Source organism: Takifugu flavidus, chromosome 11 (genome assembly GCF_003711565.1).
Source record: "Takifugu flavidus isolate HTHZ2018 chromosome 11, ASM371156v2, whole genome shotgun sequence".
Taxonomy (NCBI): Eukaryota; Metazoa; Chordata; class Actinopteri; order Tetraodontiformes; family Tetraodontidae; genus Takifugu; species Takifugu flavidus.
Window position 1 is genome coordinate 1920933 of NC_079530.1, and position 27704 is coordinate 1948636.

The following is a 27704-nucleotide window of genomic DNA, read 5'->3' on the forward strand; positions in this document are numbered from 1 at the left end:
CCAGTAAAACTTCGATCTTCATGCTGGATTTTCTTATTCTGTGGGTTTTATTCCTATGGGATGCTGCCGCTCATGTAATCACAATGTATTATCAGCGCAATATGAAAGTTTCACTTCCTATTTTTGTGTAGAGGAGTTCATCCAGTGTGTCCAGACTACGGCCGGCATGGCTGTGGTGTTAATGATCAGATGTGCCATGGGTTGTGGGGATGAAGTTGCGGCTGTGGTGAGTTGACTGTCTCCTATTTAAGAATCTTTCATGTCATTCCTGATAATTCAAAGCTCTCATTTATTGCAACCCAACCCGAACCTTGACTTTGCGCATCAGGTGTGTGGTTTGCTGCACGCTTCAGCTCAGGGTTTGGACTCGGCTCCTCGGTGGGTAAAGCAGCGGTGCGAGAGCCTGTGCACCGCGGCTCGTCCTCTGGGCGTCTCCCTGTATCTGTGCCATGGAGCACTGGCCATGCTGAGCTGGAAGGGCGCCCCCCCGCGGCCACGGTGGGAACAGCTGCTTCTGTTAATCCCCAACATACTGCTGGATCTCGATATCACGTAAGTCCATGGTTGTTGTTTGTATAGTAGTAGAGTTGAAGAAGAAAAAAATAAGAGTCCTTGTGTAATTGTCCCCCCTGTAGTATAAAGGAGTCCAGCACAGCCATGGTTGTAGCTCGGGTCCTGACTCTGTGGAGCACAGCTGCCCTAGACTGCCTGCAGGGGACAGGACAGTCCTCCTCCGCCTCCTGCGTCCAACGGTCGCTCAGTGGCGGGTCGGAGCTACAGCGACGCCTCCTGGAACACATCTACTCCCATTGGGAACACCCCCTGGATGGAGTGCGCTACCAGGCCCGCTCCCTGTTTCACAACCTCCTCCTTCTTCATCAGCACAGCATCCCTCCCTCCATGTCTGACCCGAACAGTGACCCTTACGTCTCTGAGCTCACTCAAAGCCTGCTGAGGCTGGAGTGGCACATGAGGGGGAAGTACGGCTCGTTGGGCTGCCTGGTGGAGCTTTACGGGGCAGGGTACCTGCTGGACACGGAGCCCGCGCTGCCTTCATGTCTCTTGGGCCTGATGGGCGACCAGAGCCTGGCTCCTTATGCCAGCGACCTTCTGGAGAAGCTTTTCATCAGCCACAAGAAGCAGCTGGTCAGCGAGACGAGCACGGAGGAGTGGATGCTCCGGTGGCACCAGACGTGGGTCACCCCTCTGCTGCAGGTTCTCTGCCGCGCCAACGTGGATCAGACCACGTACATCCTGGACTACGTGTTGCCCAAGCTGCTGCGCTGCAGCCCCACCAGCCTGACACACATGGTGCACATCCTGCAGCAGATGCCACCCAACAGCAAAGGTAAAGCCACCACCACCACCTCTGCCTGCGTTTTGGGACTTCCTGATTTATTATACTTATTTATTATTTTTTTTTTTAGGCGCTTCCATCAGCAGGGGAGCTCTGGGAGCTCTGATGACCTGCTTGCGTGCAGCCAGGGCCCAGGGTGTTGCTCCATCATCAGAGAAGGGTCTCTGGGGGGGCCTGGTGCCTCTGTCCCTCCTCCAGCAAGCGCTCGTCCACAAACATGATCAGGTTTGTGTCTTTTTATCCATTCTTTGGTCCCAGTTTTTTATAGCTTGTAGCTATTTACCCTCTGTCTTTTACTGTTTCTCTCCTTATTTCAATACCTGTAAAGCATGAAATGAAAACCTCTTTTACTATATGTGATTTATAATCATTTACAAGCTTACAGGGACCATCCCCAAACACAACTTTTTACATTTCCACATCTGCGTGTTGAGTGACTCTGATGCGTCTTTGGACTTTTGTGGTTTCCTATATGTAAACTGCGCTGGTTCATCTAGTGTGCGCACCCTGGTGGTTGGCTAATATCATCCCTCATGTTAAGGTGAGGATGGATGCTTTGGGCTTGGTCTGTGAGAGCCACCGCAGCACCGAAGCGCTGACGTCAGAGGAGATGGACCTGATCCGCCACTTCCTGCCGCTAAATCTCAACAGCCAGTCGCCCGGTGGGAGACAGCAGACGGTCAGCCTGCTGAAAAAGGTCCGCTTTGTGCTCTGCGTTGTGTCGGAGGTGCTGGTCGTGCCAGTGTAACGCTAAAGTCATTTCCCCTGAAACGTTGTTCCGTGCAGCTGTTGTGTCGAATGAAGGACAGCGCCGTGCTGCTGCAGAAGAGACTGACTCAGGAGCAGGCGGACGGGGACAAAGACACACTCCAGATGTACAAGGTGACCAGACACGCCGAGGCCGATCCGACCGGGGCACTTAGCTTGCTGAAAATGAGCTGCGTGAGCTTTGTTGTGTGTTCTCTGTGGAACGCAGGAGTTCCTTCACTGGTTCTGTGGGACGCTGTTGGAGGTTTTGCTTCCTGGTGCTTCCTTCTCAAAATGCCTCATGTCCCTTCAGCTGCTGTGTTTACTAGGACAGACCTTCACCTTTAGTTCAGGTACAGAGTGCAGACTATTCTTTAACTAATCACATGATCAAGTTGCCTATTGATTGTACAGTAGAAATCTTGGTTTAAGAGCATTGAACTTCTTTTAACTTAAGCCAAAATTTGACCTTTGACCCGGATGACTGAGGAGGACTGGCTGTGCGGTCTTTGCCCTCTTCTTCTATCGATGTCCTCACCTGTGGAACTCACCTGTGTTTTCCTCAGAGCCTGGTGGATTTGCCCTTGGCCATGTTGTGACCTCTGCGCACGCTCAAAACGTCCTCTACTGTGTTGCCAGCAATTTCCTGGAAGTCAAACAACTGGCCTCGGCGTTGCTACGGCAACTTCCGCCAGCAGCTGTGGGACTACAGGTTAGTGTGGAGGAATGCATTTTATTTTCCACGTTTCATCCGCTTAAATGATGCGAGCCGTGGACTATTATAGCATTTGCTGTCTGCTGGGTCATCATATCAACTCTTATGTGGCGCTAGGACCAGGAGAGGATGCGCCGTGTCCTCCAGGCAGCTCTGGACCTCAGCACCAGCACCAAACCTTTCGACAGCGTCACAGCGGCCCACCTCCTCAACCTGCTGCTCCCCCATCCTGACCTGAGCCAGGCGTTGCTGCACTTTGCACAGCAGCAGGACCTCGACTTCGCGCCGCCGCCGCACCCTTCCGAGTGTGCGATGGTGGAGGTCAACGCCCTGGCTGGTGAGATCAGACGCGCTCTAAAATAAATAAAAGCCTGTTGGGATACGTGTGATGCTACTTTCTGTCCTCAGTGATCCAGTTCTTGCTACGTGCGCTGCAGCTGGAGGTGCGGAGGGCGGAGTCGTCTCTGCTGCAGGCGGCAGCTTCCTGTCCTCTTTATGGCCGAGCCCACTGCATCACCGCCGTCCTGCAGCATCTGAACACCGAGTGAGCAGAGATCCCGAAAGCAAACATCCACATTTACTCCTATTGATCCAACTGAGACCTTTAATCGTTTTACATCATCAACACATTCACGTACACTGATTGCAAAGAGAAAAAAAGGCCACGATTTATCAGATTTCAGCAACAGCTTTTGTGTCATAGAAGCATTTGGAATAATATTTTAGTTGTAATAACCATTCTTTAGTATCGTGACCCTGGTTTTCCTGGGATCTTTCATTGGCCAATAGGCTTATGTGCAGTAACTTTGAGTTTTAGATGCAGATCTCTGCTTCAAATCTGCTAAATAACAGTTATTGGCACTTTATTGCATTCTGTTATATATTCTATATATTAGGGTAAACATCATATTCTGTATTCTTTTTTCTAAAGTCATCTTCTTGACTGCTGTATCCCTTTTGGGTGCTAAATGAGCCACCAGTTCATTGCATGGCTCCATGAGAGCAATTGGAGGTTCGGCTCCTTGCTCATGGGTACCTCGGCGGTGCTCTGAGGTTGTCCTGGCACCTGCCCTCGCACCTCCCAAGTTTTCTCTGCACCGGGTCTTGAACCGAGGACCATCCGCTTCTTGGCCCAGCCCCCCCTTTAAGTCCTTTATATAAAAATATTGTAACTCACTCACAGTAAAAGGTGGATAAATGAACCTGCACCCTGCCTGGAGACAACACGCTCATGTGTTTACTTGTTTATGCGTCCAGGAGCCTGAGTCTGATGGAGGAGTGGAGGAATCTGGTGTCCCAGCTGGTTGCCGTGTGCTACAGGATGTCTGACGTGGTCTCTCCTGTCGTCCAGAGCTCCTCTCCAGAAGGTCTCATCCCCATGGACAGTGACTCAGGTAATCTAGAGCAAGACTTGTTTTCAGCCGAACAGGTCGATTATTGGGTTGAACCTCGTAAATAAAAGCTCTAAATGAATCTATCTGTTTAAATTTAAGTGAATTGGTAAAAGCCCCAATATTATGTTTATTAGTTCAGCAAAATTAGAATTGATTATAGAATTTGATTTCATGGACTAGGACAAGTTTCAATGACTGTTAACCTCATTTTGTGCTGTTTATTTTGTGTATATGGTGTTTGGATATTCTACATTAGCTACTAATAAAGATTTGCAGGTAAACGATTTTCGAGATTAATCAACAGATGACTTTTTGGATGGAATTGAAACAAAGTGTGCGTTTTAAAAGCAGAAACATCGGCTGGTCTGCAGAGGATCCTGCAGGAGATTCAGCCCAGAGACACCAATGACTTCTTCAACAGTGCCAGAGAGCTGGACACACACCAAGGAGACAATGACACACACACACCTTCACACATTTCAGGTGAGTCACACACATAGAGGGAGAAATCTGCTGCTCATGGGATTATTTTTTTATTATCAACCAGTTAGCGACTGGATTCAAAATCAAAAACACAGACTGACCCATCATCTGTGAATTTCTTCAACACAACAAATAACGAGGCTCCAGAGAGGCGCCCTCCCCCACCTTGACTCTCCCACCACCACCTGGTTTCTGTCCAATTTGGGGACAGCTGGGGAAATTAATTTACCATTTTTGCTTCCTTACTGGGCAGGTTACCATCTAGTTTGAGCCTCAATATGCAGTCAGTGTGTAGCGGCAACAGAATTTGTCATTGCACACACTAATAATGTGATCGTAAAATCCTATTTCCTCAATAACTTGCATATTCTCTCCTTTCTATAACTGTAAGTTAAATGGAGTGCTTATTGTTAGTGTTATGATTCCTTTTTGTTATTATTAAGTAGTGGTTGTACTTTATAAGTTCAATTTAAAAAGCAAGCCCGGCCTGCAGTACCGCTGGTGTCCTGTTGGGGGAGTATTTGACCTTATATTTGCGTGCTCTCGCGGCAGCTGTGTCCTCCTACTTCGTGTGTGTGTGTGTGTGTGTGTGTGTGTGTGTGTGCTATTTTATTACTGGATACATTAGAACTCCAGGTGTTCCGAGAAGACAAAGATATAAGAGTGGTATTAGATGAACTGCATGTTGTAATACGGGTCGTAACAGGGGTCAGGTTTGGGATTGAAGAGTGGTGTCATGTTTTCATGATTCTCTGTGCTGGCTCCAGGCGATGAGGGCTACAGGGTGACAGCCCAGATGGTACTGGTATGTTGCTGGCGGAGCATGAAGGAAGTGGCCATGCTGCTCGGACAGCTGTGTCAGAGTCTGCCCCTGCACTGCAGCGACGGCACGGCTCAGACACACCCCGGACTCATCACTGAAGCTCAGGTGAGACCCTGACATGCACACAGCTCCGGCACCGCCCGGGAGTTACGTTCAAAAGCAGCAAGGTCCAAACTGAAATCATAAAGATTTGACGTCTTTAACATTTGTTGTTGTTTTTGTTTTTTTTACCTTTTAAGTGCGTGTCTGTGGTTTACGTTCAGATTTGGATGTTGCCTATTGAACACAACATTCCCACTGCTCCTAAACTGGAGCAGGACATCTTGGTGTCCTCAAACCCAGGCCGGAAAATGAGGTCTGCATCCCCGTCAGTAAAAAAGACAAAATTGCATTGAATTTTCTCTATTTTCGAGGGTAAAACTGTGCCGATCCCCCATAAACCCCCTCATAGAACTAGGGTTTCACGTGCCTGAATGAAGATTGTGGATAAATTTACAAGGACGTTCATGTCCTTGGCGAGTGTGTCCTACCTGGAGCGTCTCTAGGAGACAACGGTGGCTCTGTGCTAAAACATGTCATGCGATATTTGAGGCTGTAAACGTAGTTGTGTAAACGGGGGTAGTTGTGTTACGCTGTTCTTTACTGTGTTCCGTCTGTCCACAGTTGCTTTCCAGGCTGCGTCTGAATTCGGTCTCTGGATATCGGCAGCCTCGATGTTCTCCGTCGATGGCTGCACACCACAATTAGCTCTTTCGCCCTTTTCAGGCTACGTCTGAGCGCCTTGCTGCCGTTGCTTTAGAACCAGCCTGGTTTCCAAAGATAAGATGGCTGTTGCTACGTTATGTCTCTGTTTGCTTTGGAGGGTTCTCTAAAAATGTCTCAAGAAGCACTTTTCCTTTCACTTTTCTACAGAAGCCCTTGAAACAGAAGTGCAACAACGGTCGATTCTAGTTCTAATGTTAAATCTATTTCATATAATGTTGAGTTTGCCTAAAGCCAGTATGTTCCAGTCAGACTTCAACTTCTGCTTTATTAGATTAGCACATCTCCAAAAAGGGTCCAGAGCAGACCAGTTGCTCATAATGTTCATAATGAAATGAGGCCGTCTTAATTAATTAGCGCCAGTGATGCTGTTTGGATTATGCGTCTGAAAACACACAACAGCAGCGCATGTTCTGTCGATTGTGATATCGGTGTAATGCATCTCTACGGACTGTAGCAGCAACGCTCCGAGTGTCTGTGTGTCGGTGACAACATGCTGGGAGGTGCTTCAATTAGCATCGCCCTTGTTAGCGCCGCACTTTCATTTGAGGCGGAACCCTGCTGGTTTAACGGCTGCAGCGGCCCTCCCCTTCCACTGCATTCTTTCCAAATCACTTCCACCACCAGCAGGAACACACAGCATCGCAAACAACAACAACACAGACACACACACACAGAGGAATAGTTGTCTGAACGGTTCAGCATGTGGACATCCATAATAACAGGGGTACCAGACAGGCTGTTTTTGTCTGAGACGTAAAAGGGGGTTGCACGTGTGAGTTAGCTTGTCGACTGTGCTTACACAACCCTGTGGGAAAAGTTCAAGGTGCTGAGTGTGTGTTTTTCTGTGATCAAGGACCACGGCTTTATTAGGATTTGCTCACATCTCGGTTCCCTTTCCGAAAACTTTTTAAAGAAAAATGAAAATCCTCCAAAGAGGATTGGAGAGGTTAAACATGGTCCTCTTATCTCATAGTGAGTAAAGCTAGCCAGCCGTTGTTTAGCTTAGCTCAGTTTTGCTTGTTACTACGCGGAGGCTGGAAGCATCAGAAGATGCCTCAGCTGTTGGAGGGTTGCTCTTTGTCGAGTTCTGATCAGTTCCTAGTTTGCATCAGCCAGTTTATTCCCAATATCTTGATTCTCTTCTCCGTGGGAACGTTCTCAGCAGCTCGTCGGTGCTGGACGCACAACCGAGCCCAGGCTGGAGCCGTGGGCGCAGCCTGATGTTTAACTTTTCACTACCACAACCTTGATGATGTCACAACCGCAGTGTCCTGATGAGAGAATTTATGGCGATATCAAGGAAACCATGTTACCCTCTGGTAGCCATGGCGACGGGCCGTTATTACATAACCAGCTTAACAACATCATGCAGAGGAGGACCGCATGGACAAGAGGAAAATCTGAGCTGCTGTCCTCTGTTTTTACCATATCCCTGTTTCCTTTGCACTGGTGTGTGTGTGTGTGTGTGTGTGTGTGAGAGAGAGTGTTTCTGTTGGTAGTAAGTGGGGGTGATTCCTGGAGTATTAGGAAAGTTGGGCCTGGTTTGGTCTCCGTGGACGCCGTCCCGCCCTACCGCAGCGATGTCATACATGGACGGCCTCGCACGCCTGCCGCCTGCGCGCGCATGTGTGACCGAAACACCTCGGTTACCTGAGCGTGACACCTCCCGAGGTCTTCCAATACACCCTGTTTTACATCTTGGTTGGCATGGCAACGCTGCGTGTTTCCCTGTCGCTGGGTGGCACCATAGCATTAAGAGTCATTGTGGACACATGGATCATTGATGCTTGTGGTTTAATTGATTATTTTCCTGCCAATAGGGCAAAGAGACAGAACCCAGGATGGTGTTACATAAGCTGGGATGTTTTGGTCTGAACCCCACCCCCCCCCATCTCTTGGCCATTTAGGTTACAGAATCTGTGACCTTGTCGGCCTCACGCGTGACCTTCAGTTCCCAGGCGAGTGTGAAGAGGTCGGAGTGCAGATCGGCACCTCGGACTGGAGCAAGGGTTTTTAATTGATGAATGGTGGACGGTTGAACCCGGGGTCAGAGGAGAGCGGCCGCCTGGAGCGAGGAAGTCTCTTTGTTTATAAGTGAGGGGAAAAAGAGGCCAAGGTCACGGCTCCCCCGCTGAAGCTCCTGGCACCGCAACTCCCACCTGGAAAATGAGAAAACAACCAATTAAAAAGTGGGAGGACTCGGTAAACCGGTTACAGGAGAGCGACCCATGTGTAGGTCACGTGTTTGTTCCAAAGATCCTATAACATTACATTGAGGAAAGACACAATTAACGGGAATTAAGTGATAAAATGAAACGGTTCTCAGTTTTTCCCTCTGAGGGTGAAGGGCGCGCCTGGAGCCTCTCTGTAGTCCAATATCTATTTCATCTGTAAATAACTCATATTGTTGTAAACAGATCCGGATGATTATTTCATGGCTTTGCCTTTTCTGCATCTCAAACCAGAACTTCAAACAACAACAACAACAAACATTATCTGACTGTCTCTTAACCGTGGGCTATTTGGGTCACTGTCACAGCGACACATGTAATTAGACGCTGAAAACTTCCCTCTGCACATGGGAGATATTTCTAGGAAATGGGCACATTTGCAGAAGGCAAGTTTCTGCCTAAATACAGCCGCCCATCCCCCGTCCTGTCCTTCTTGGCCCTTTTTAAACAGACGGGAACCTTTTGAGAGGGAAGATTTAAATAGGCGGCTTAACCCAGCTCAGCGCCACAGTGGTCTGGGCCCCGGCAGCCAAACGGGCCATCTAATGGTGACTGCCGCTGCCATTTTTACCCCAGTGAGGTCAGGCCTGTCCTGGGAGTCCAGTCTGGCCTGCAATGTGATAAGTCACCGGGGTTGGTATCATTGTGGTTGACTCCGGCCATTTTCTGTTTTTAGGTCTGCAGGATCATTCTCGTTGACTTGACCAGAACACGGTGCCCAAGCCTACAGTTATATTTCAGCTGCTATTCAATATGTGTCCGTCCATCCATTTTCTGCTTCTGTAATGGTGGGCGCCTGTCTCAGCGTTACAGGGCGAGAGGCCGGGCTCGACATCGGACGGCTCACCAGTCAATCGCAGGGCGAACTTCATTCATTCCCCAACTCTAGAGGAATTTAAAGCCTCCAGTCAATGTAATGTGCAGACCTTTAGGCTGTGGGGTGGGGGAATTCAATACAGTTCAACATTATTTGGATAGCAAGATTGTCTCTAGGTGCTTTACAGAAACAGAGCAGGACAGGATCGTTAGCTTAGCTACAATTATGACTGTAGCTACCAAATTACTGACTATATAGCCTGATTTTAAAAGTCCCTGGAGAGGGACCTTGTTCCACAGCAGGGGGGCCCTGATATATAGAGTTGGTCCCCCGTTTTGTCTTTAAAGAATCTCTTTATCTTTAAAGATTCTGGGAACCGTGAGCAAACCAGCAGCCCGAGGCCCCCGTTTACACAACAACGTTTTCAGATTTTCTAGTCCCGCTTCATACAGAATATATACGATATCACAACCTTCCTAATTTCCACTGAAGTCGTTGTGAGTAAAATGAGCGATTTTTACTATCGTGTCTCCAGTGTCTGCACCACCCCCCCCCACACACACACACACAAACGGCTGCTGGGATTATTCTCCCTCCACCGGCTGTTTTTGTGTCGGGGCCGTGCCACCGCCTCCCTGTGCCCTTCGTGCCACCCCTGACTAAGCCGAGGCCTGGCAGCCTCTGTGCTGGTGGTGACACCGCAGCCTTAATGACAGGGTGCCAGAGCTCCGCGTCCGCCTCGCCCTCCCGCCTCACCTGCAACACACTCGCTAGTTTATACACTGGCCACAGCACCCAGTTGTGCGCAGTGTGTATGTGTATAGTTAGAATAATGTTGCTAACACTATTAGAACTGGATGGTTTTACTGACGGTGGCCATTATGCGGATGTCTCAGCATCCTCATTCGAACACACTTGTCACGCTACTGACATGCCGCTCTCACGCTGGCATGCCCAGCACTCGCTGGTGGAGAGCTGGTATGTCTGAAAAAAGGCTGCAGCTAAAGTTAGCGCTGCAATTTTCCTGCCAAATAGAGAAAAGGTTAAAATGGTGTTAGATAATCCAGTCGGACGCTGGAGGAAAAAGGGTTAGCGTTAGCCTAGCTGTGCTGTGGCAGGGGGTCTAACAGAAATACCATTTCTATCATCGTTACTCACAATTCTCCCTTTTTTTTTCAGGTGGAAGGGGTCGGACTGTACTTCCGTCAGCAGCTCCTACAGTCCCGTCATCGCGGCGCCTTTGAACTGGCTTATGTGGGCTTCGTGCGCCTGACTGACATGCTGTGCAGGTGTGTGTTCATTTTTAGGGCCAAAGTCTGAAAGCTAATATCTGGAGTGCCTGTGGGCTCTCACGTAGGTGGGTTGGTGCACTGCTGATGGACTATGGAGAGTAATATCAGGGCCTCTTAACAGCTGTAAATGTGAACCAACATTATTGAGGAAATAAAGCAGCTTGGAAGGAACCTTCTGTCATCTGGAGGTTTCTATTAATAGTTCCTAAGAGGGATGGTGTGATATAGTAAATAGTTACAAATGCACAGCGATAAAAAGGGTTTTCAAGACATGATAATCGATGTGTTTTCTAGCTTATGGCAGATGTTCTGCGTCTCTGCGGCAGGTGACAACCCACAGTTTCCTTTGAACTTCCCAGTATAGACCAGTTAAAACAAACTTGTTGTGCACTTGCAGGATAACCAGTCTCACTCTGGGCCGTATAATGAGGCCGACATTCTAGCGGTTCCACGTAGGTGTGCGTGCACGTACGCGTGTGCACGTGTGTGTTCTGCCGGCGGCATGTGTGGACCTGACTGTTTTCAGGAGAGGACTAGAGTGAATAGCTGGTATGCGGGCTGTGTTCTGGGTTATGGGGTGTTGATTGTGGGCCGCCCAACCGTGGCTGTTTGATGCTTTGTCCTGGGACCGTCGGTGCCGCTTCGCTCCCTCTTCCCTCGTCATTTTGTCCCATCTCTCCTCACCTCTTTGACGTTTCCAGTTTCCTCGACGGACACGTGTTTGTACCCGCAGCCGTGCCCGTGTATTGCTTTTACAACCTCTAGTAGGCACGATAAATAGAGCGAACATCGCCTGCGGAAGTTTCAGTCACGGTTGCAGAAGCTACACGGCGACAATATGGCGTCGGCCGTGCGTGTCAAGTGTGCGATCTGCCTGGTGGGCGCACGTTTGTGCTCAACGGATCCTCTCTGGTCTGGGTGAGAAGCAGACGTTTGAGCAGACGTTCTCACCAGTCAAAAGGGAGGAACCCCCAACCCAAACATCAGATCTAAGTTTTAACCTGTGTATCTTCAGGGGAACGTAGTGATTCCGTGTGTGTGTGTGTGTGTGTGTGTGTGTGTTGGATTAGGAGCAGAAGCCAGCTCCTGCAGCAGCTCCCAGCGCTCTGGCTGTCTGAGGTCCTGGAGGAGGTCAAATCCAGCGATCCATCATCCAAGCTGTGTGCCACTCGACGCAGTGCCGGAATCCCTTTCTTCATCCAGGTGTGTGAGCTCTCCTTTCCAGGTTAGACCCATCAGAGCAATACCTGCTCACTTAGATTTGGATTTGTTGTCGGGGCCGCGGCCTGGATGTGAACCACTCCGGGATGGAGATGCTGACCTTTCACACTCAACCTCACATTCCTCTGATTTAGTTTATTCAGGGTGGGGGGGGAGTGCTGTTCATACTGTTTACAAGCCTCTGCTGCTGTTTTGGATTCCTTGGTCTAACTTAGGACGGGTCCAGTCCATCTGTCTCTTCGTTTCCCCCTGTTGCTACGTTAAATGTCCATATACAGTGAACGTGGCTCTGGTGTCTCTTCTGATTATGGAAACAACAAATCCAAGACTTCTCCACTCTAAATGGTTGTATGACAATCAGGAATTTTGAGATAATCCCTATATGTTTTGTAGTATAAAATGATTAAAGCCGGTTTCCTTTTTTTCCTCATGTAATGATCCCTTTTTTCAAAGCTCAAGAGTTTGTTACGGCCAGAAGGGGGAGACAAATCCCACACCGGCAGTTCAAAGGTTAAACCTGGAGCTGTGTTACATGTGAGAGAAAGAGTTCTCGGAGATTTAGCAATAGAAAGTGTGTGTGTGTGTGTGTGTGTGTGTGTGTGTGTGTGTGTGTGTGTGTGTGTGTGTGTGCGTGTTCTCTGGTTACTGTTAAAGGTGAGCAGGTATTTGGCATTCCACTGAAACACACTGAAAGATTATGAATTGTTTTTAATCCTGGTTTTCTTTTCTTGTCACTAAAACACACACACACACGCACGCACACACCCACACACACCCACCCCTGCCCTGTCTTGTACTCCCACACAATCCCTGACTAACCCACGTTAACACTTGAATGAGTCAGTGTCCTTTGGCCGCATCTCCTGATGACTGCTCTTAAAACAGGACGTGGCCGGTTTTCTCACACTCGTTTTTACAGCGCAGTTGCTCTTTCTTGTGGATTAAGAGGCACTTGACATCGCCGACACCTTTTTATGTCACTTTTTAAAAACACAGCTTTATTAGGAAAACATCTTTATCATCTTTATTACGCCACACACACACTCAGAACCAGTTCAAGACCCTTCTCAGTGCTGGAAAACAGCTCTGGCAGCTCCGGACATTCATTAAACTCCAATCAAACTCCTGGAGGCACCGCGACTCTGCAGTGAGATTCTTTTTAGCCCCATCGCCATCCTTTTATTTTCATTTGTTCAGCTCCAGAAGCTCATTTCCTTGACACTAATCTTTGTGGAGATGGTAAAAGGAGCTCTCGGTGCCGATGGCTTGAACGCTGGAACTTTCATAAAGGAAAAGGATCATCCAAAAGGCGGAGGAGAGATCAAGGAAAGAGCTGAGGAAGCACAAGTCGGAGCAGAACCCGACACTTTGGCAGAAGGTTCAGCGACATTCCTCCTCTCAGTGTTTAATCCAGGACGGCTGAGTCCTGCACCAGCCTCACGCTGGTCCAGACGCCTCAGACGGCTGCTCTGGATCGACCTCTAACCCAGGCCCACCCCAACGTTCCGAAGAGACCCGCGGCTCCTCAATGCTCCGCTGCTCTTCTTGTCCAACTGATAACTCGAGCCAGACACACAGCTGGCTCACATCAACTCCTTTCCTTCTGAGCAACAAACTGCTGTCACCTCCTAACTTCCACATTCCACAGTCCTTAAACATGAAAAAGGATGTGACTCAGAGAAGCTAAACTCATGTCCAGATTTCAGTATCCCTTTCCTTTCCTTTCCTTTCCTTTCCTTTCCTTTCCTTTCCTTTCCTTTCCTTTCCTTTCCTTTCCTTTCCTTTCCTTCCTTTCCTTCCTCTCCTCTCCTCTCCTCTCCTCTCCTCTCCTCTCCTCTCCTCTCCTCTCCTCTCCTCTCTCCTCTCTCTCCTCTCCTCTCCTCTCCTCTCCTCCCTCTCCTCCCTCTCCTCCCTCTCCTCTCCTCTCCTCTCCCCTCCCCTCCCCTCCCCTCCCCTCCCCTCCCCTCCCCTCCCCTCCCCTCCCCTCCCCTCTCCCTCTCCTCTCCTCTTCCTCTCCTCTCCTCCTCTCCTCCTCTCTCCTCTCCTCTCCTCCTCTCCTCTCTCTCTCCTCTCCTCTCTCTCTCCTCTCCTCTCCTCCCTCTCCTCCCTCTCCTCTCCTCTTCCTCTCCTCTCCTCTCCTCTCTCTCCTCTCCTCTCCTCTCCTCTTCCTCTCCTCTTCCTCTCCTCTCCTCTCCCCTCCCCTCCCCTCTCCCTCTCCTCTCCTCTTCCTCTCCTCTCCTCTCCTCTCCTCTCCTCTCCTCTTCCTCTCCTCTCCTCTCCCCTCCCCTCCACTCCCCTCTGAATGTGTTTCCCCCTGTTCTCTTTGCTGAAGGCTGGATCCTATTTTGGAACCCTGGTAGATATAAATGGCATCAGAATTGCCCACTGGGTGGGGGCTTTAATAAAGAAACCCCATTTAAAGAAATGAAATTTGTCAATGACCATAAACCCGTCACCAGAGGACAGCTTGTATCCCGTGTTGTCGCTGCTGGAACATGCCTGATTAAGAGCTTTCATGTCTTATCCTCACGCTGGCCTGTATCCCATTATGCCTTTAATTCAAATTTCCAGTAACCAGTAGGAAACGATGAGTGGTGCAAAACAGAAGAAGTAATGAAGAACCATTAGCCTTTGCTACATCTTGTGTATTGGAAATGATCTGGTCGCAGTTGCGTCACTAGACAGGAATCGCTTCCCACCTCATCGTCTGGACCGTCTGGGTCTGATTCCAGACCTGGTGTCTAATCTACAATAAGAGTTGGCTAAGAACCCAACACAATCCTGCGTTTGTGATGTCTATAATGAGAAAAAGCCAAACTAACACGAGGATATTAGGACGGAGAAGCCAGCAGCGCTTCTACACGTGACTGCTTTCCTCCCGCCCGTGCAGGCCTTGCTCTCCTCTGAGCCCCGATCATCCAGCTGCAGCCTTTTGAAGATGACCATGAGGGAGCTGATTGCTTTGGCCATGCCGGCTGGAGACAGCGACGGCTCCGACGTCCCTCAGGTCCGCCGTCTTTAAACACCTTTGTGAAAGTGCATCAATAGTTTTTCCAGACTGCAACGTGTTCCCGCAGAATTACTGATGTTATGTGTGTGTGTGTGTGTGTGTGTGTGCTGCAGGTCCACGCTCTCAACATTCTCAGGGCTCTGTACAGAGACACTCGTCTCGGGGAAAACATCGTTCCCTTCGTCTCCGAGGGAATGCAGGCCGCCGTGCTCGGCTTCACCTCAGCCGTCTGGGCCGTAAGTTCCGACATCCGTCTTATAATCGCCATGTTTGTTTTTCACTCCGCTAGCGGTGAAAACACGTCCATCACCGCACAAGTGTTTGCACATCTAGACCCTGCATTAACCTTCTGGGAAGAGCAGAGTTACTGAGGGGATCCACACTCACGTCTACAGCTGGCTGAGGGACTTTTAAACCCTTGTTTCCTTTTTATTTCTTCTCTGTTTTTTTGGGGGGGCATTTTATGAAATGGCAAAAGTTCATGTTTTAATCTTTTGGCTGAGATCTTTGAATGGATCCAACAGAGTACAGATTGGTTGCCACGTGTCTCACGTGGTTCTTATCATCTATGACCCTAACCTCCTCCAGCCTGGTTCTGCAGCTGCTGTTTTATCTCTCATGAATTAAATAGAAATCACTTGGAACCAAAGCATCACAGTAGGGGGGGCGGCAGAATTTTACTCCAGTGTGAGATGTTGCATCTGGTGAACTGGAACGATTTAAATAAACCACAGAACCTTTCTGCTGACCCGGTGGTGAGACCTTTGAACCATGATGTAACATGGAATTCAAACGGTATAAACTAGCATCAGCCTGTGGGGCCCTTTCTGATATTAGCCAGTATCTACACTGATGATGGTGCTAATGGGACTCCCTCCCCCCCTCCGTGTTTACCAGGTGAGGAATTCCTCCACGCTCCTCTTCAGCACACTGATCACAAGGATCTTTGGAGTGAAGAAAGGGAAGGATGAGCACTCCAAAAAGAACAGGTCTGATGCTCCTTCAGTTCAGGTTTATTGATGTGTACCGGTTTTAGTGTGATCAGACATCAAGAGGTCGCTTTCACGCGCAGATTTCAAGTGTTTCTCCAAGTTCAGCCAGTGTACACCGTAACAGAGGGCATCCCGGACCACTGGGGGGCGCTGTTGTAATGTTACAGGTGAAATGCACGTTTGCTGGTGATGACTTCCCTCTAACTCTGCCAACATTGTTGTAGAAATCACAACCAAAAGGTGTTCAAACCTGCATATATAGTTCTCCATATCTCCTGTTAAGTAGACACCTCTCACCTCTCACCTTACCTCCAAAAATGAGTGAACATAAGAAATGAGCCTTCAGTGCACGTAAAGGACCAGAGCTCGTTCATGCATGGTCGGTTCCCCTGTCAGTAAATAGCATTGACCAGAATCTGCTGCTAAACTGTGTGTGTGTGTGTGTGTCTGCGTGTGTGTGTGTGTGTGTGTGTGAAGGAACAAGAAACCTGCAGCTCATTTCTACCTGTGTTTTCTCTTTTTTTTACGAGTGTGTCCTTTCTGCACCCACTCGTACGCCTGGTCTCTGTTATGACCACGCTTTTATAGTTGTGATCTTTGGCAACAGAAAATGGTTTCTGACAGCTCGTTCCTTCCAACGTTGAGCCGGGGTCGCGTGCGCGCGCGTCCGTGCGTGCCCATATGATCGCGCCTTGGTTTCGGCCCCATGTGCAGTTCATTTACAGCTCTCTCTGGGTGTATTTATACTTGCTGGATAACTGAGCCGCGCTCCTTGAATCCGTGGTTTGTTTGTGGAACGTCGTTGGACTGGGCATCGGCGTTCCCATCTTAATAAAGCAAGATAAATGTTAACTGTGAACAAAGCAAATGAGCTCATTTCAGCAGAAACGAGCCGCTTTAGCTCATGTTGCGCCCCACATGTGTTTGCTTCACATTCACTACCCATATAACTTATGGCGTTTGATCCACAAGCCAGCCACTCACACATGCTGCCGGTCTTCCCGATGATGTCTTCCTCAGCAGTTTGAGCTCTCCCGCTAACGTCTCTATTTCCTCGGTTGTTGTGGTCCCGGATGAGTGCGCCGATGGACCGGTGTGCTCACACAACAACACTTTTGTCCTGGATAACGGCACCATCAGTGTCACATCCCGTCAGGACACCCTAATCTTCCTTTCTTTCCAGCTCTGCACGTCTTATCGGATTGCTGCTAATCAGTATTGATAGTCTCCACTTGCACACGCAGCCAGGTTTGGAGCTAATTAACCCGTTTCTCGTTGTCCTGCACGCAATTGAAGGTAGAATGTGTCCCTTCTTTCCTGTTGTCTCCGTCCTCCCGGGTGTCAGGGCTTGTTTTCCCTGCTGATGTGGCCAACAGCGTGTGCGCGCGTGAATGAAATGACCTTTAACGCGCACCCGATTCATTTCACCATCTCACTTTGTCTTATCTGCCCCTGTTGTGATGACAGCAGCAGAACCCGAAGAACCTTTATCAGCCAACACTAGAGCTAAATATAGCGCCTCCTTATATTGATCATCTTGTTCTATATTGAGATGGGAGCACAGGCCGGGGTCGTGTGTGTGTGTGTGTGTGTGTGTGTGTGGTGTGTGTGTGTGTGTGTGTGGGCTGTTCTCCTGCACTGTTGATGATCTTCTCCTCTGTCAGGATGACGGGTCACGAGTTTTTCACTCGTTTTCCTGCGCTCTATCCGTTCCTCCTGAACCAGCTGGAGGAGGCCGCAGCTTCAGTGGAGAGGTGAGCTGATGTTGACACATACACTCACTCACTCATTCTTGTACTTCTATCTTTGTGAGGACCGTCAATGCATTAGCCTGACCCTCTCAAGTGACCCTGACCTAAAGCCTAAAACCCTAACTTTACAAAAATGTCCTCACTTTGCAGTAGAATGCACATTTTCTTACTCATTATGCAGCAAGTATTGAAACACACACAAATACGTTCATGCTTTGACAGGAAAGCGTGAGCTCATTTGGTTTTTATTTAGTTGGGAGGTTCGGTTCTGACAGGCCTTGTCACGCTTGTCCTCAATTTCCTCTCAATCGAATGCTGGTGTAGGTCATTCGCTCAACTGACAAAGACGTTATGACCGAATAAAGTAAATGTCTCGTTGAGGTTTTGTCTAGTTCAGAAGAGTTGAGTCTGCAGCGGTTCACTGGCCTTATCTGTCTCAGTTCCCAGACTCCCTAGTTAAATAAATGCATCAGAGCCTTCTGTCAGCTCCCCGAGCAGCTTTATCTTAACATGGATCCAATTAATTGAAGGCTTTTTTTTTTCCAGACAGGCTCTTTCACAATTTGCCTCTCGCTCTGACCTTCGCTGAAGCCCCGTGCACATTTCCCACGGAACTGTAGCTCAGCTCTCTAATTTCCCTTCTCACAATTTTACACCACCCAACGCGTCTAAACAGCCCGTGACGGAACAATAGGAAAAATCATCCTGTGTTTACGGCTCGTCTGAAGGAGAGTTTGCTCCCCGGAATGATACGACGCGCCGCTCAGGTGTCATTTTGAGGTATGGAGAGTGAGGATATTTTAGCGTCAGGCTGCCAAATGTGAAGGAAGGAGCTGAAGAACCGTCCATTAGAGCTTTTCACAAACACCTTTATGGACACATCTGCTCACCAATGAGACCCCAGCTATGTTCCTCCTGCAGTTTGCGTGGGAACATTTGAACCTCGACGTACATGTATCCAAGGATTCCTATTCCTAGGAAACTGAAATACAATGTGTGCTGGAACCCACATCCCTGGCAGTGGTTGTGATAATCAGGAACGCGATCTGAAGGGGCAGCCAACAGGAGAAGCATTGGGCTGGTTGCAAACCTCAAATATTCCCTGCGATAAGGATTTGTTGGCTTCCTTCGTCTGTAAACTTGAGCCTGTGTACAGCTGAAGTAGCTGGGCTACAGGTTAGCATCTAGACGGTTCTCTGTGGAACGGGGGGCACTCTTCAGGCTTGGGGTGTTTTGGTGCCTATATTAGAATTAAAAATCTTTGGACTCATTTAGAAGCTTTAACGGTGGCCACAGTAAAACATCGTGTACTAGCTAAGGACTAGCTGAGGACTCTTGGATGTTGTCTTGACCCAGAAGCCGCTGAGGGATTGAGAATGCGGTGGTAATAACATTATACAATAAGTGTAATAAGTGATGGAATGAAGGGTGACATGTCTGACGTCTAAAGAAACACCCTTCGTTAAACACCACATGGAGAAAATGCAGCATTCTTAAAATGTTCTTTAGATAAACAGGATGTGAGTCCCACAGACGGGAGTGTTTATATTTCAGCGCCTGCATATTAAAGCGCCTCTTTCTGCTCTTTTTAAGGCACGTTCAACTAACTCAGACTCCTGCAGAGCTTTTTAAAGTTTAGGGAAGGAAGGGGGGCCATCGCATCACATCGTGACTAAAGTGTGACGGTGGCTAATTGGGCTCCTATTGGATTTCCCAGCTTGTTGACCTGTTTGTGCTGATGTCTGTTGCTCAGCGTCTGTCTACAAGATCCTCACGACTAATGCAAAAGCTCCTGTACAAAGGGATCATTTCAACAATATTATCCTCATCGGGTTATATTTGACACCTCTGTACTCGCCACAAAAGCTCAGTCAAAGAAAAGGAGCCAAGTTTTCTGGCGTCCTTCCATCAGTGTGATAATGGTCAAACCAGATGTTTGTGTGTGTTTGTGTGTGTGTTTAGTGACAGTGGGCAGGTGAAGCTTCACCCAAGTCTCTTCCTGCTTCTGTTGGTGCTCAGTCGGCTTTATCCTTCTCCCATGGATGGATCTTCATCCCCCCTGGGACTGGCACCCATCCTACCCTTCATCATGAGGTGAGTGTCACGGAGGCCTAAAACATGACGGAATCGGCACGCTTAACCGTGCTCATGCAGCGGAGCATCGTATTACGAGATGTAAGAACATTAACTAGAAAAAGGCACACAAAGACTTAACTCTGCCAGGATCAAAGCCCCTTGGTTTTGATCTTTGGAAGGTCAAAGGTCAAAAACCCTCCGGAATCCGGAACATCACCAAAAGTTAATTATCTGGTCACTGGCCCCTTATTAAGGTTTCTGAAAAATGCCATTAAAAGCAGCTCATGCACGGCGTTCGGGCACAGAGGCTGTTGGAATCTCAATTTCAGTTTGGTATATGAATAGATTTATCTTTCCTTAAAACTGTTTATGGTGCAAAGCAACTAGCGATACAGGAAAAGGTTGGAATAACAAGACAAGCTCTTTATTAGGATACGCTGTGTAAACAGCTGAAAATAGACTTTTCCTCATTAGCTGCCCATTAACTTCAACTTTCAGGCAGCTGATGAGCACATTCCTCCTTGTTTTTTTTTAGCAGAAATCATGTAGGAGGGCAGTATTTGGCTGGAGGTGCAGTGTAAATGCCCCCCTCTGGCTGGGGGCCACTTTAGGCAACTGTGCCCAAACCTCTGGCTGCAGTCAGTGCCGAGTCTGGTTCATCCGGACGTCTCCCGGGGACGTCCCCCTTATGTGGTAACACAGGAAATACATAAAGACGAGGCGGACGGGACCCCCCAGCTGAAGCCTGTTACTGTTGACGGGGGGTCAGGCCGATGCTGAAGTCGTCTTGCATCCCTAATGAGTGTTAGCACAGCTGGCAGGATGAGAATCAGCTGACTGGAGACCCAGATTTAGGATTTCTGCAGCCAAACGACGACTCGTGCAGATGTGACATCCGCGCTTAGCAAGTGTTCGTGATTTCCTATAGTGGCTCAAGCAAGCAGCAGCTTCAATCTGGGAAATACTGGACGGGGAGGGTTTGTCTGGGTCGGTGGAGAACATGTTTGTCACACAGCTGCCGATAAACCTCCGAGTGTTCCCTGAAGCAGACTTAATTCTAAGTATAGAACAAACCGCCAAGACAAAACACGCGCAGTCTAAACACTAAAGGTGCGCGTTGTGCTCGGACAGGTGCATCTGCGGCTTTGATAGGAACCTTTGTCGCGCGCCGGCTCACGTTTGCTTTGGACCCTTATAAAATTCCAGGTTAAATCGGATTGAGTTCCAGGTTGAGCAAGTGGTGAATCCTTCATTCTGCGTGATTTGTCTGATTCCTTTTCTCTTTGGGCTCTGAGACAAAACGCCACCGCCGTGAGGTTGGTGGGTAGCTGCGTTCCTGGTGACGCGGCGAGCGATTAGATTGTGACCATTTTTATCTGAACCCAGTGGGTTGTTTACTGGCGAATGGGAATCTGCGGTCTCGGCCTTCATTTTTGACATTCCTAGGATGAAGGAGGCTCCAAATGTTTTTGCGACATTTGAAAATAGAATTGAAGAAGACACATATGTTACAAGCACTCCTTTGTGCTTCTCTCCCTTCTCCAATGTTTATGCCAGAAACACAAATCTAATTCTTGATTTGAGGTCATTGCCTTGCAGAGGTTCCTGGTGGGCCTGCTGTTGTCTTTTGTCCTGCTGACACGGAGATTACACCATCTTCTGCCCTTCTGGGCACAACTGTAGTGTCTGATGAACAGAAGTTGGTCCAAAAAGACATTTTCTGAGTCCATACTTGAGGAAACACAAGTGTTTCATTCATTAGCTAAAGCTAAGGTGAGGCTAATGCTAATTTCAACAGTCTAGGCTAAAACCTAAATACAGAACTCTGTGTGTGTGTGTGTGGGTGTGTGGGTGTGTGTGTGTGTGTGGTGTGTGTGTGTGTGTGTGTGTGTGTGGTGTGTGTGTGTGTGTGACTGCTCGCGTCTCTGTTGCCGGCTGCCTCGTTACCATCGCTGCTGTTCTGCTGCACACGTTCACCGTGCATGTTAAAAATAGCCCATCTCTAATTTCACTGGATCCAGGCTTGTTTATCTGCTCCGGGCCCCCCCACCCTCGACTCATCCCCGAGCATGTGCGGACGCGTCCGATGACGTTGGCGACGGAAACCCCTCCTCCTCCATGCCGCTCTCGCCCGCCACCTCCGAGGATTAAATGTAGCTTAGCTCGTCCTCGGTTTACGGGCCAGAGTCGAACCTATAAATCCCCCCCCCCACTCCCCGTATCCCTCATCACACCCACACAGCATCTGATCTTTAAACCTTCCCATCATCGGGATGTTTTGACATTCCTTCCCTTGCTTGGCCTCAGCATGCGTCACACCTGTCTGGATATTAACAGAGAGGATGAGGATGATGATGACCCACACACGTTCTACTAATTCATCATTTCTTAAGCTTCCTTTTTGGCTTCTTTGTCCCCGTCTACTGTTGTGATGAGGAGTTTCCTCACCCACCCTGCTTCACTGACACCCCCCCTCACGCCGGTCCACATAGTTTATGTCTTCTATGAAACTCAATGAGAGAAATAAACGTAATTTTGAAGAGTTTGAAAGGTTAACTGCTACTTATGTCTTCTTCTAACTCCAAAATTGACACGGCTCACTCGTCGAACTGTTGCTCCAATCCCGCCCGCCGGACCCCCACAATGAAAGCCAGATGGGTATCGTCTGTACCAGCCAGCAGGCTGCTGTGACCCCCCCCCAGGGGTGTTTCTAAAATTACACACTTCCAAACTGCTATTTCCTTTTGTAAAAGTGTTTCACTGGGACAAATTAGTGCAGATAGTTAACATATGGGCCCCAAATAGAGTTCAGGGAAGGAAAGCGTGTACATGTGTGGATGTGTGTGTGTGTTCATGAGTGTGTGTGAGTGACAAAAACAGAAGAATCACATGTACAGGCACGTAGATCTCTGGAATGTAAACTGTTGAACTGTTGTCTGTGTTGGGACTTGGTGTGTGTGTGTGTGTGTGTGTGTGTTGTGTGTGTGTGTGGTGTGTGTGTGTGTGTGACTGCTCGCGTCTCTGTTGCCGGCTGCCTCGTTACCATCGCTGCTGTTCTGCTGCACACGTTCACCGTGCATGTTAAAAATAGCCCATCTCTAATTTCACTGGATCCAGGCTTGTTTATCTGCTCCGGGCCCCCCCACCCTCGACTCATCCCCGAGCATGTGCGGACGCGTCCGATGACGTTGGCGACGGAAACCCCTCCTCCTCCATGCCGCTCTCGCCCGCCACCTCCGAGGATTAAATGTAGCTTAGCTCGTCCTCGGTTTACGGGCCAGAGTCGAACCTATAAATCCCCCCCCCCACTCCCCGTATCCCTCATCACACCCACACAGCATCTGATCTTTAAACCTTCCCATCATCGGGATGTTTTGACATTCCTTCCCTTGCTTGGCCTCAGCATGCGTCACACCTGTCTGGATATTAACAGAGAGGATGAGGATGATGATGACCCACACACGTTCTACTAATTCATCATTTCTTAAGCTTCCTTTTTGGCTTCTTTGTCCCCGTCTACTGTTGTGATGAGGAGTTTCCTCACCCACCCTGCTTCACTGACACCCCCCCTCACGCCGGTCCACATAGTTTATGTCTTCTATGAAACTCAATGAGAGAAATAAACGTAATTTTGAAGAGTTTGAAAGGTTAACTGCTACTTATGTCTTCTTCTAACTCCAAAATTGACACGGCTCACTCGTCGAACTGTTGCTCCAATCCCGCCCGCCGGACCCCCACAATGAAAGCCAGATGGGTATCGTCTGTACCAGCCAGCAGGCTGCTGTGACCCCCCCCCAGGGGTGTTTCTAAAATTACACACTTCCAAACTGCTATTTCCTTTTGTAAAAGTGTTTCACTGGGACAAATTAGTGCAGATAGTTAACATATGGGCCCCAAATAGAGTTCAGGGAAGGAAAGCGTGTACATGTGTGGATGTGTGTGTGTGTTCATGAGTGTGTGTGAGTGACAAAAACAGAAGAATCACATGTACAGGCACGTAGATCTCTGGAATGTAAACTGTTGAACTGTTGTCTGTGTTGGGACTTGGTGTGTGTGTGTGTGTGTGTGTGTGTGTGGTGTGTGTGTGTTGTGTGTGTGTGTGTGTGTGTGTGTGTGTCAGGGAGACATGCTTACAGCAGCAGGTGGAAAAACATTTGTTGACAGTTGACTTGTTGAACAGCGCTGTTCTTGTTTAAATCACACGTCCAGCCATCTCTGGTAGTGTGGTACCGTAACGGCGGGACCCAACAAATATTTTTCTGCCGGTGAAGAAGATGATTTCTCTTCCTGACACTGTTTTGCCCTGCGCATAGATAATCCACAGCTGCACGCTAGCGTCTGCACACTTCTCGCCCTCTCTCCCGCTCAGCGAGCCTCCTTTTCATCTCTGCATTCCGCTGCAGTGATGGATCTGTGCGTCTCAGGACGCGCCAGCTAAATGTTCCAATGCGGAGCCGAGTTGCCGCTTCTGGCTCTCACAGACGGATTTAATACCATCCCAGAGCCCAGAAGCAGCCTGACAGGCGCTCACCTTTTCACCTGTTGGTGTGCAAGTGGGTTTCTTGAAAACATGTGCTGTTAGAGTTTAAGCCTGAACCTTAAGCACTCAAGGTCAAACATACTCTTCTGCTTTTTTAATAGCATCTCTAATTAAAATGAATTAACCATGGGAACACCCCTTGAATTTCATTCATTTTAAAAATAATTGTGGCCAAATTCATCCAAATGTACCTCTTAATAAAACACAATAATAATAATAATGTGCTTTGAAGATACTGCAAATATCTACAAAATATTGCTGATATTTAAATTCTCAAATGCAGTCTATGTACCTCAATTTGTACTTAAGGAGATGTACTGACAGCTAAGTCATGCTAATGCTAATGCAAGTCACAACAAGACAATCTCTTGTTGGTCAAAGTAAACATTGAACTGTTGCCTCTCTTCATGTGGTGACACCTCCAGATTACTCTGCAAAATGCAATATTTACTTGCCATTAGGTCACAGAGCTGGAAAGAGCCACTGTCCTCGTTAGCATTGGCTCTTCTGTGCTCCTTTGACCCAGCTCCCGGATCCTCCCTTCATCTCATTCAGGTCTCGGCGGTGTCCTTCCCTCACATCAAAGTTATGACGCTGGAGAACGTAGCTCTCAGCTTGTAAACAAGGTTAATTTTAAGCTGCTGCTCAGTACAGTATAACTGGCCTTATTCGCCATCACTGTAAGGGGTTTAGTTACACATTAAACAATACAGGAAGTGTTCTCCTCAAAGTTTATTTTAGAACCAACTAGCTTTTATTCCAGTATATCAACGATCCGATGACCTGGGAGAGGGGAGACAAAGATTCAGATGTTATATAACGTCTGCTTAAAAATAGCAGCCGGTGTTCCAAATGAGAAAGGTCATCATCATTCCGGACTGGGGACTATGACATAATGCTGGAGACTGCGGTGCAAAGTAATAAAAGCTACTGATAAAACACACGCTTTTTCATTAACAGCGATGCAGCTGTGATAACAGGAGACCCGATCTTTATTTTCCATTATTACAGGAAGGTGTGTGTTTGTGTGTTTTCCTCAGATGCGGCCGCTCGGCTGTGTATCGCACCAGAGAGATGGCTGCTCGGGCCCTCGTCCCGTTCGTGCTGGTCACCCAGGTCCCGTCAACAGTTCACACTTTACTTCAGGAGCTGCCTGCTGGACCGGGACCCAGCGTCCAACACAACCATGTCCACGGGACTCTGCTACAGGTCTGAACCCACACCCTAAACCAGCCACCCCCAGCTACTACAACCAGAACATCCACTCATACAGGCTGTACATGAGCGGGGGGGGGGGGGGGGGGACATCTCGCTGAATTTCTAATCTCCCCTCACGTTGTGGCATGAAAGCCTTCACGTCTGAACTTGAGGCGTTTTCACTCAGCAAAACACAAAGCTAAAAAAGACAAAATACAGAAAGCAATTACCAAAGCCGCTATCATAACACATATGTGCACACCCACTCAGAGATTATAGATACGGTGCATCAACCCTCAACACACACACACACACACTCGGTCGGTCCCACACACCCAGTTCTGCACAGAGCTTGTCCAGACACGGTGGTTATCGCAGGGTAAATACCAGTGTTTAGTTCTGTCATCACACTCTGACAAACACAACTAAACAGTCTGCTGGTAATATCAACACACACGCGGAGGGAGTTTCCCGAGCCTTTTAGTGAACGCGGCTGATGGAGCTGGGGGGGGGGTTGTGATGATGTGGTCAGGACCAGGTTGTTGGGGTTGACGCAGAGAAGGAAGCTGCACGGTCCCGTAGTGATGGAGCACCTCTGGTCCGCTGAGGAGGAGGAGGAGGAGGAGGGGGACTTCAGAGGGAGAGCGGGTTTCATTTGGCTTTTCTCTCATAAACACCACGGGTGGCAGCTGCGACAGGCCATCATTTACTGCTGTAACCTAGGAAACGGAAGATTGGGAGCGAGGTTCTCGCACGGAAAACAAATGAATCCGCGTCTTTCCTCTCGATGTGGAGTCTGTTATCTAGAGTCGTGAAGAGAATTAACCGGGGTCCCAGCAGGGCCTGGAGCCCGTCCTGGCTGCCTTTGTGTTGGAGGCAGGGTGCATCCTAGAGTCACCAGCTCATCGCAGGGCTGACAGATGGACCCAAACAACCACTGATTCTCACACCTGAGGTCAGTTTAGAGTCACCAGTTCACATATTCCCAGATGCATTCCTTTGGAATGCGGGACCAAGCCGATGGAACCCACGCGGACGCAGGCAGAACACGAACCCTTGACCTTCTGGGCTGTGGGCCGACCATGCTAACCACCGTTTGGCTCCATCAAAATGACAAAACGCTGCAGCAGTTCGTTTCTTATGTCTTCAGTTCTTTTACTTTGATAGATTTTTACGCTTTTTAAAAATACATTATGCTACTTAAAACGGCACCAAGACCTCAAATTATGAATCTGAGACGTTTCAGTCTTTGATCGATGGTTGGAATTTTTAAAGTTGCACTATTAAAAAAGAGCTTGGTGCACTGGTCGCTTCATTATATCGATGCCACGTGTTGTCTTCTTCTCTGGCCTCTTATTTTGAAAGGCTGCCTTCACAGATGGTAAAAAGGTCATCCACGACACGGCACTTGCAGATGTGATCGAAATCCCGTTTCTGAACATACTTTTGCGCTACCATCACGCGCCCCTTTCTCCCCTTCTACTTGACATCTGGACAGGAGCAGCTACTCATCAATGAGCCAATGAGACCAAATTACATACGGGTTAGGTTCAGTCTGGCTCTGGCTTTTAGGGGTCGTGTGGTGCGTTTAGGTGCGTGGCCGAGCCCCCCTTGACCGTACATTTGCAGTATGAGTTTGAAGGATGATGTTTTACGTGGGAACAGATGGAGAAGATGATGTTCATGCAGCCTCTGGATGCAACATAGTCCAGGCACTCGGAAGGGAAGATGTTCAAGGAGTAGGTGTGAGTTCTGGAAGGTGTTTAAGCTCAGATAAAGAGGTCCTGCTTTTGGCCCCGGCACGGTTCAGATGTGCCTCGATGCGAGCGTAACGGGTCGCAGATGTTTCTGCTCGCGGGAGGATCGACTTCCTCTGTTATTGTCAAAGGAACGACTGTGAGTGGGTCCGGAGGGGATCTGGGATTGATCAGAGCTAAAGCTGACTGCACCACCCTGGCGCGGGGAAGAAGACTGGAAAACGCAACATCAGCAGCTCTGGTTCAGAGCCCGGTCCGGCCTGTGGTGGGCTCAGGACCAGCGTCATCGTTTGTGCAGCCCACAGCAGAAGCAACAGCCGGAGGTGACGGGTCCATTCATCACTGACTGCTCCACACTTTGGCCCGTCTGGAATTTTTAAGAAAATCCTCAAAGCTTGACTAGAAGAAAAAAAAGACCTTTATCCACACACGTAGCAGAACATATCGCTGGTGTCGTCCCAGTTGTTAGAACCTGGTGTCAGATGATCAAATTTGAAGAAAGTAGTACTTTAACTTTGTAATAGAAAGAGAAGGTG

At 48.6% G+C, this 27704-nt stretch overlaps 1 protein-coding gene across 7 annotated transcripts in view; it reads left to right on the plus strand.

Annotated features, from left to right (window-relative positions):
- Positions 1-27704, plus strand: part of thada (THADA armadillo repeat containing) — a 53425-nt gene that overhangs the window by 2455 nt on the left and 23266 nt on the right. For 6 of the 7 annotated variants that reach the window (XR_008952595.1, XR_008952596.1, XM_057046939.1 and 3 more), the window contains 21 exons: positions 132-226; positions 329-552; positions 636-1348; positions 1428-1582; positions 1899-2054; positions 2144-2239; positions 2334-2457; positions 2671-2816; positions 2937-3156; positions 3228-3363; positions 4077-4213; positions 4562-4696; positions 5464-5624; positions 10512-10621; positions 11695-11827; positions 14736-14852; positions 14969-15091; positions 15753-15844; positions 17512-17601; positions 19561-19692; positions 25255-25423. Coding sequence is in view for 5 of the 7 variants with exons in the window: in XM_057046939.1 (XP_056902919.1) it covers positions 132-226; positions 329-552; positions 636-1348; positions 1428-1582; positions 1899-2054; positions 2144-2239; positions 2334-2457; positions 2671-2816; positions 2937-3156; positions 3228-3363; positions 4077-4213; positions 4562-4696; positions 5464-5624; positions 10512-10621; positions 11695-11827; positions 14736-14852; positions 14969-15091; positions 15753-15844; positions 17512-17601; positions 19561-19692; positions 25255-25423 (3464 nt within the window). In the remaining 2 variants the exon portion in view is untranslated. The remainder of the gene's footprint in view (positions 1-131; positions 227-328; positions 553-635; positions 1349-1427; positions 1583-1898; positions 2055-2143; positions 2240-2333; positions 2458-2670; positions 2817-2936; positions 3157-3227; positions 3364-4076; positions 4214-4561; positions 4697-5463; positions 5625-10511; positions 10622-11694; positions 11828-14735; positions 14853-14968; positions 15092-15752; positions 15845-17511; positions 17602-19560; positions 19693-25254; positions 25424-27704) is intronic. The other variant, XM_057046942.1, reaches the window with a different exon arrangement.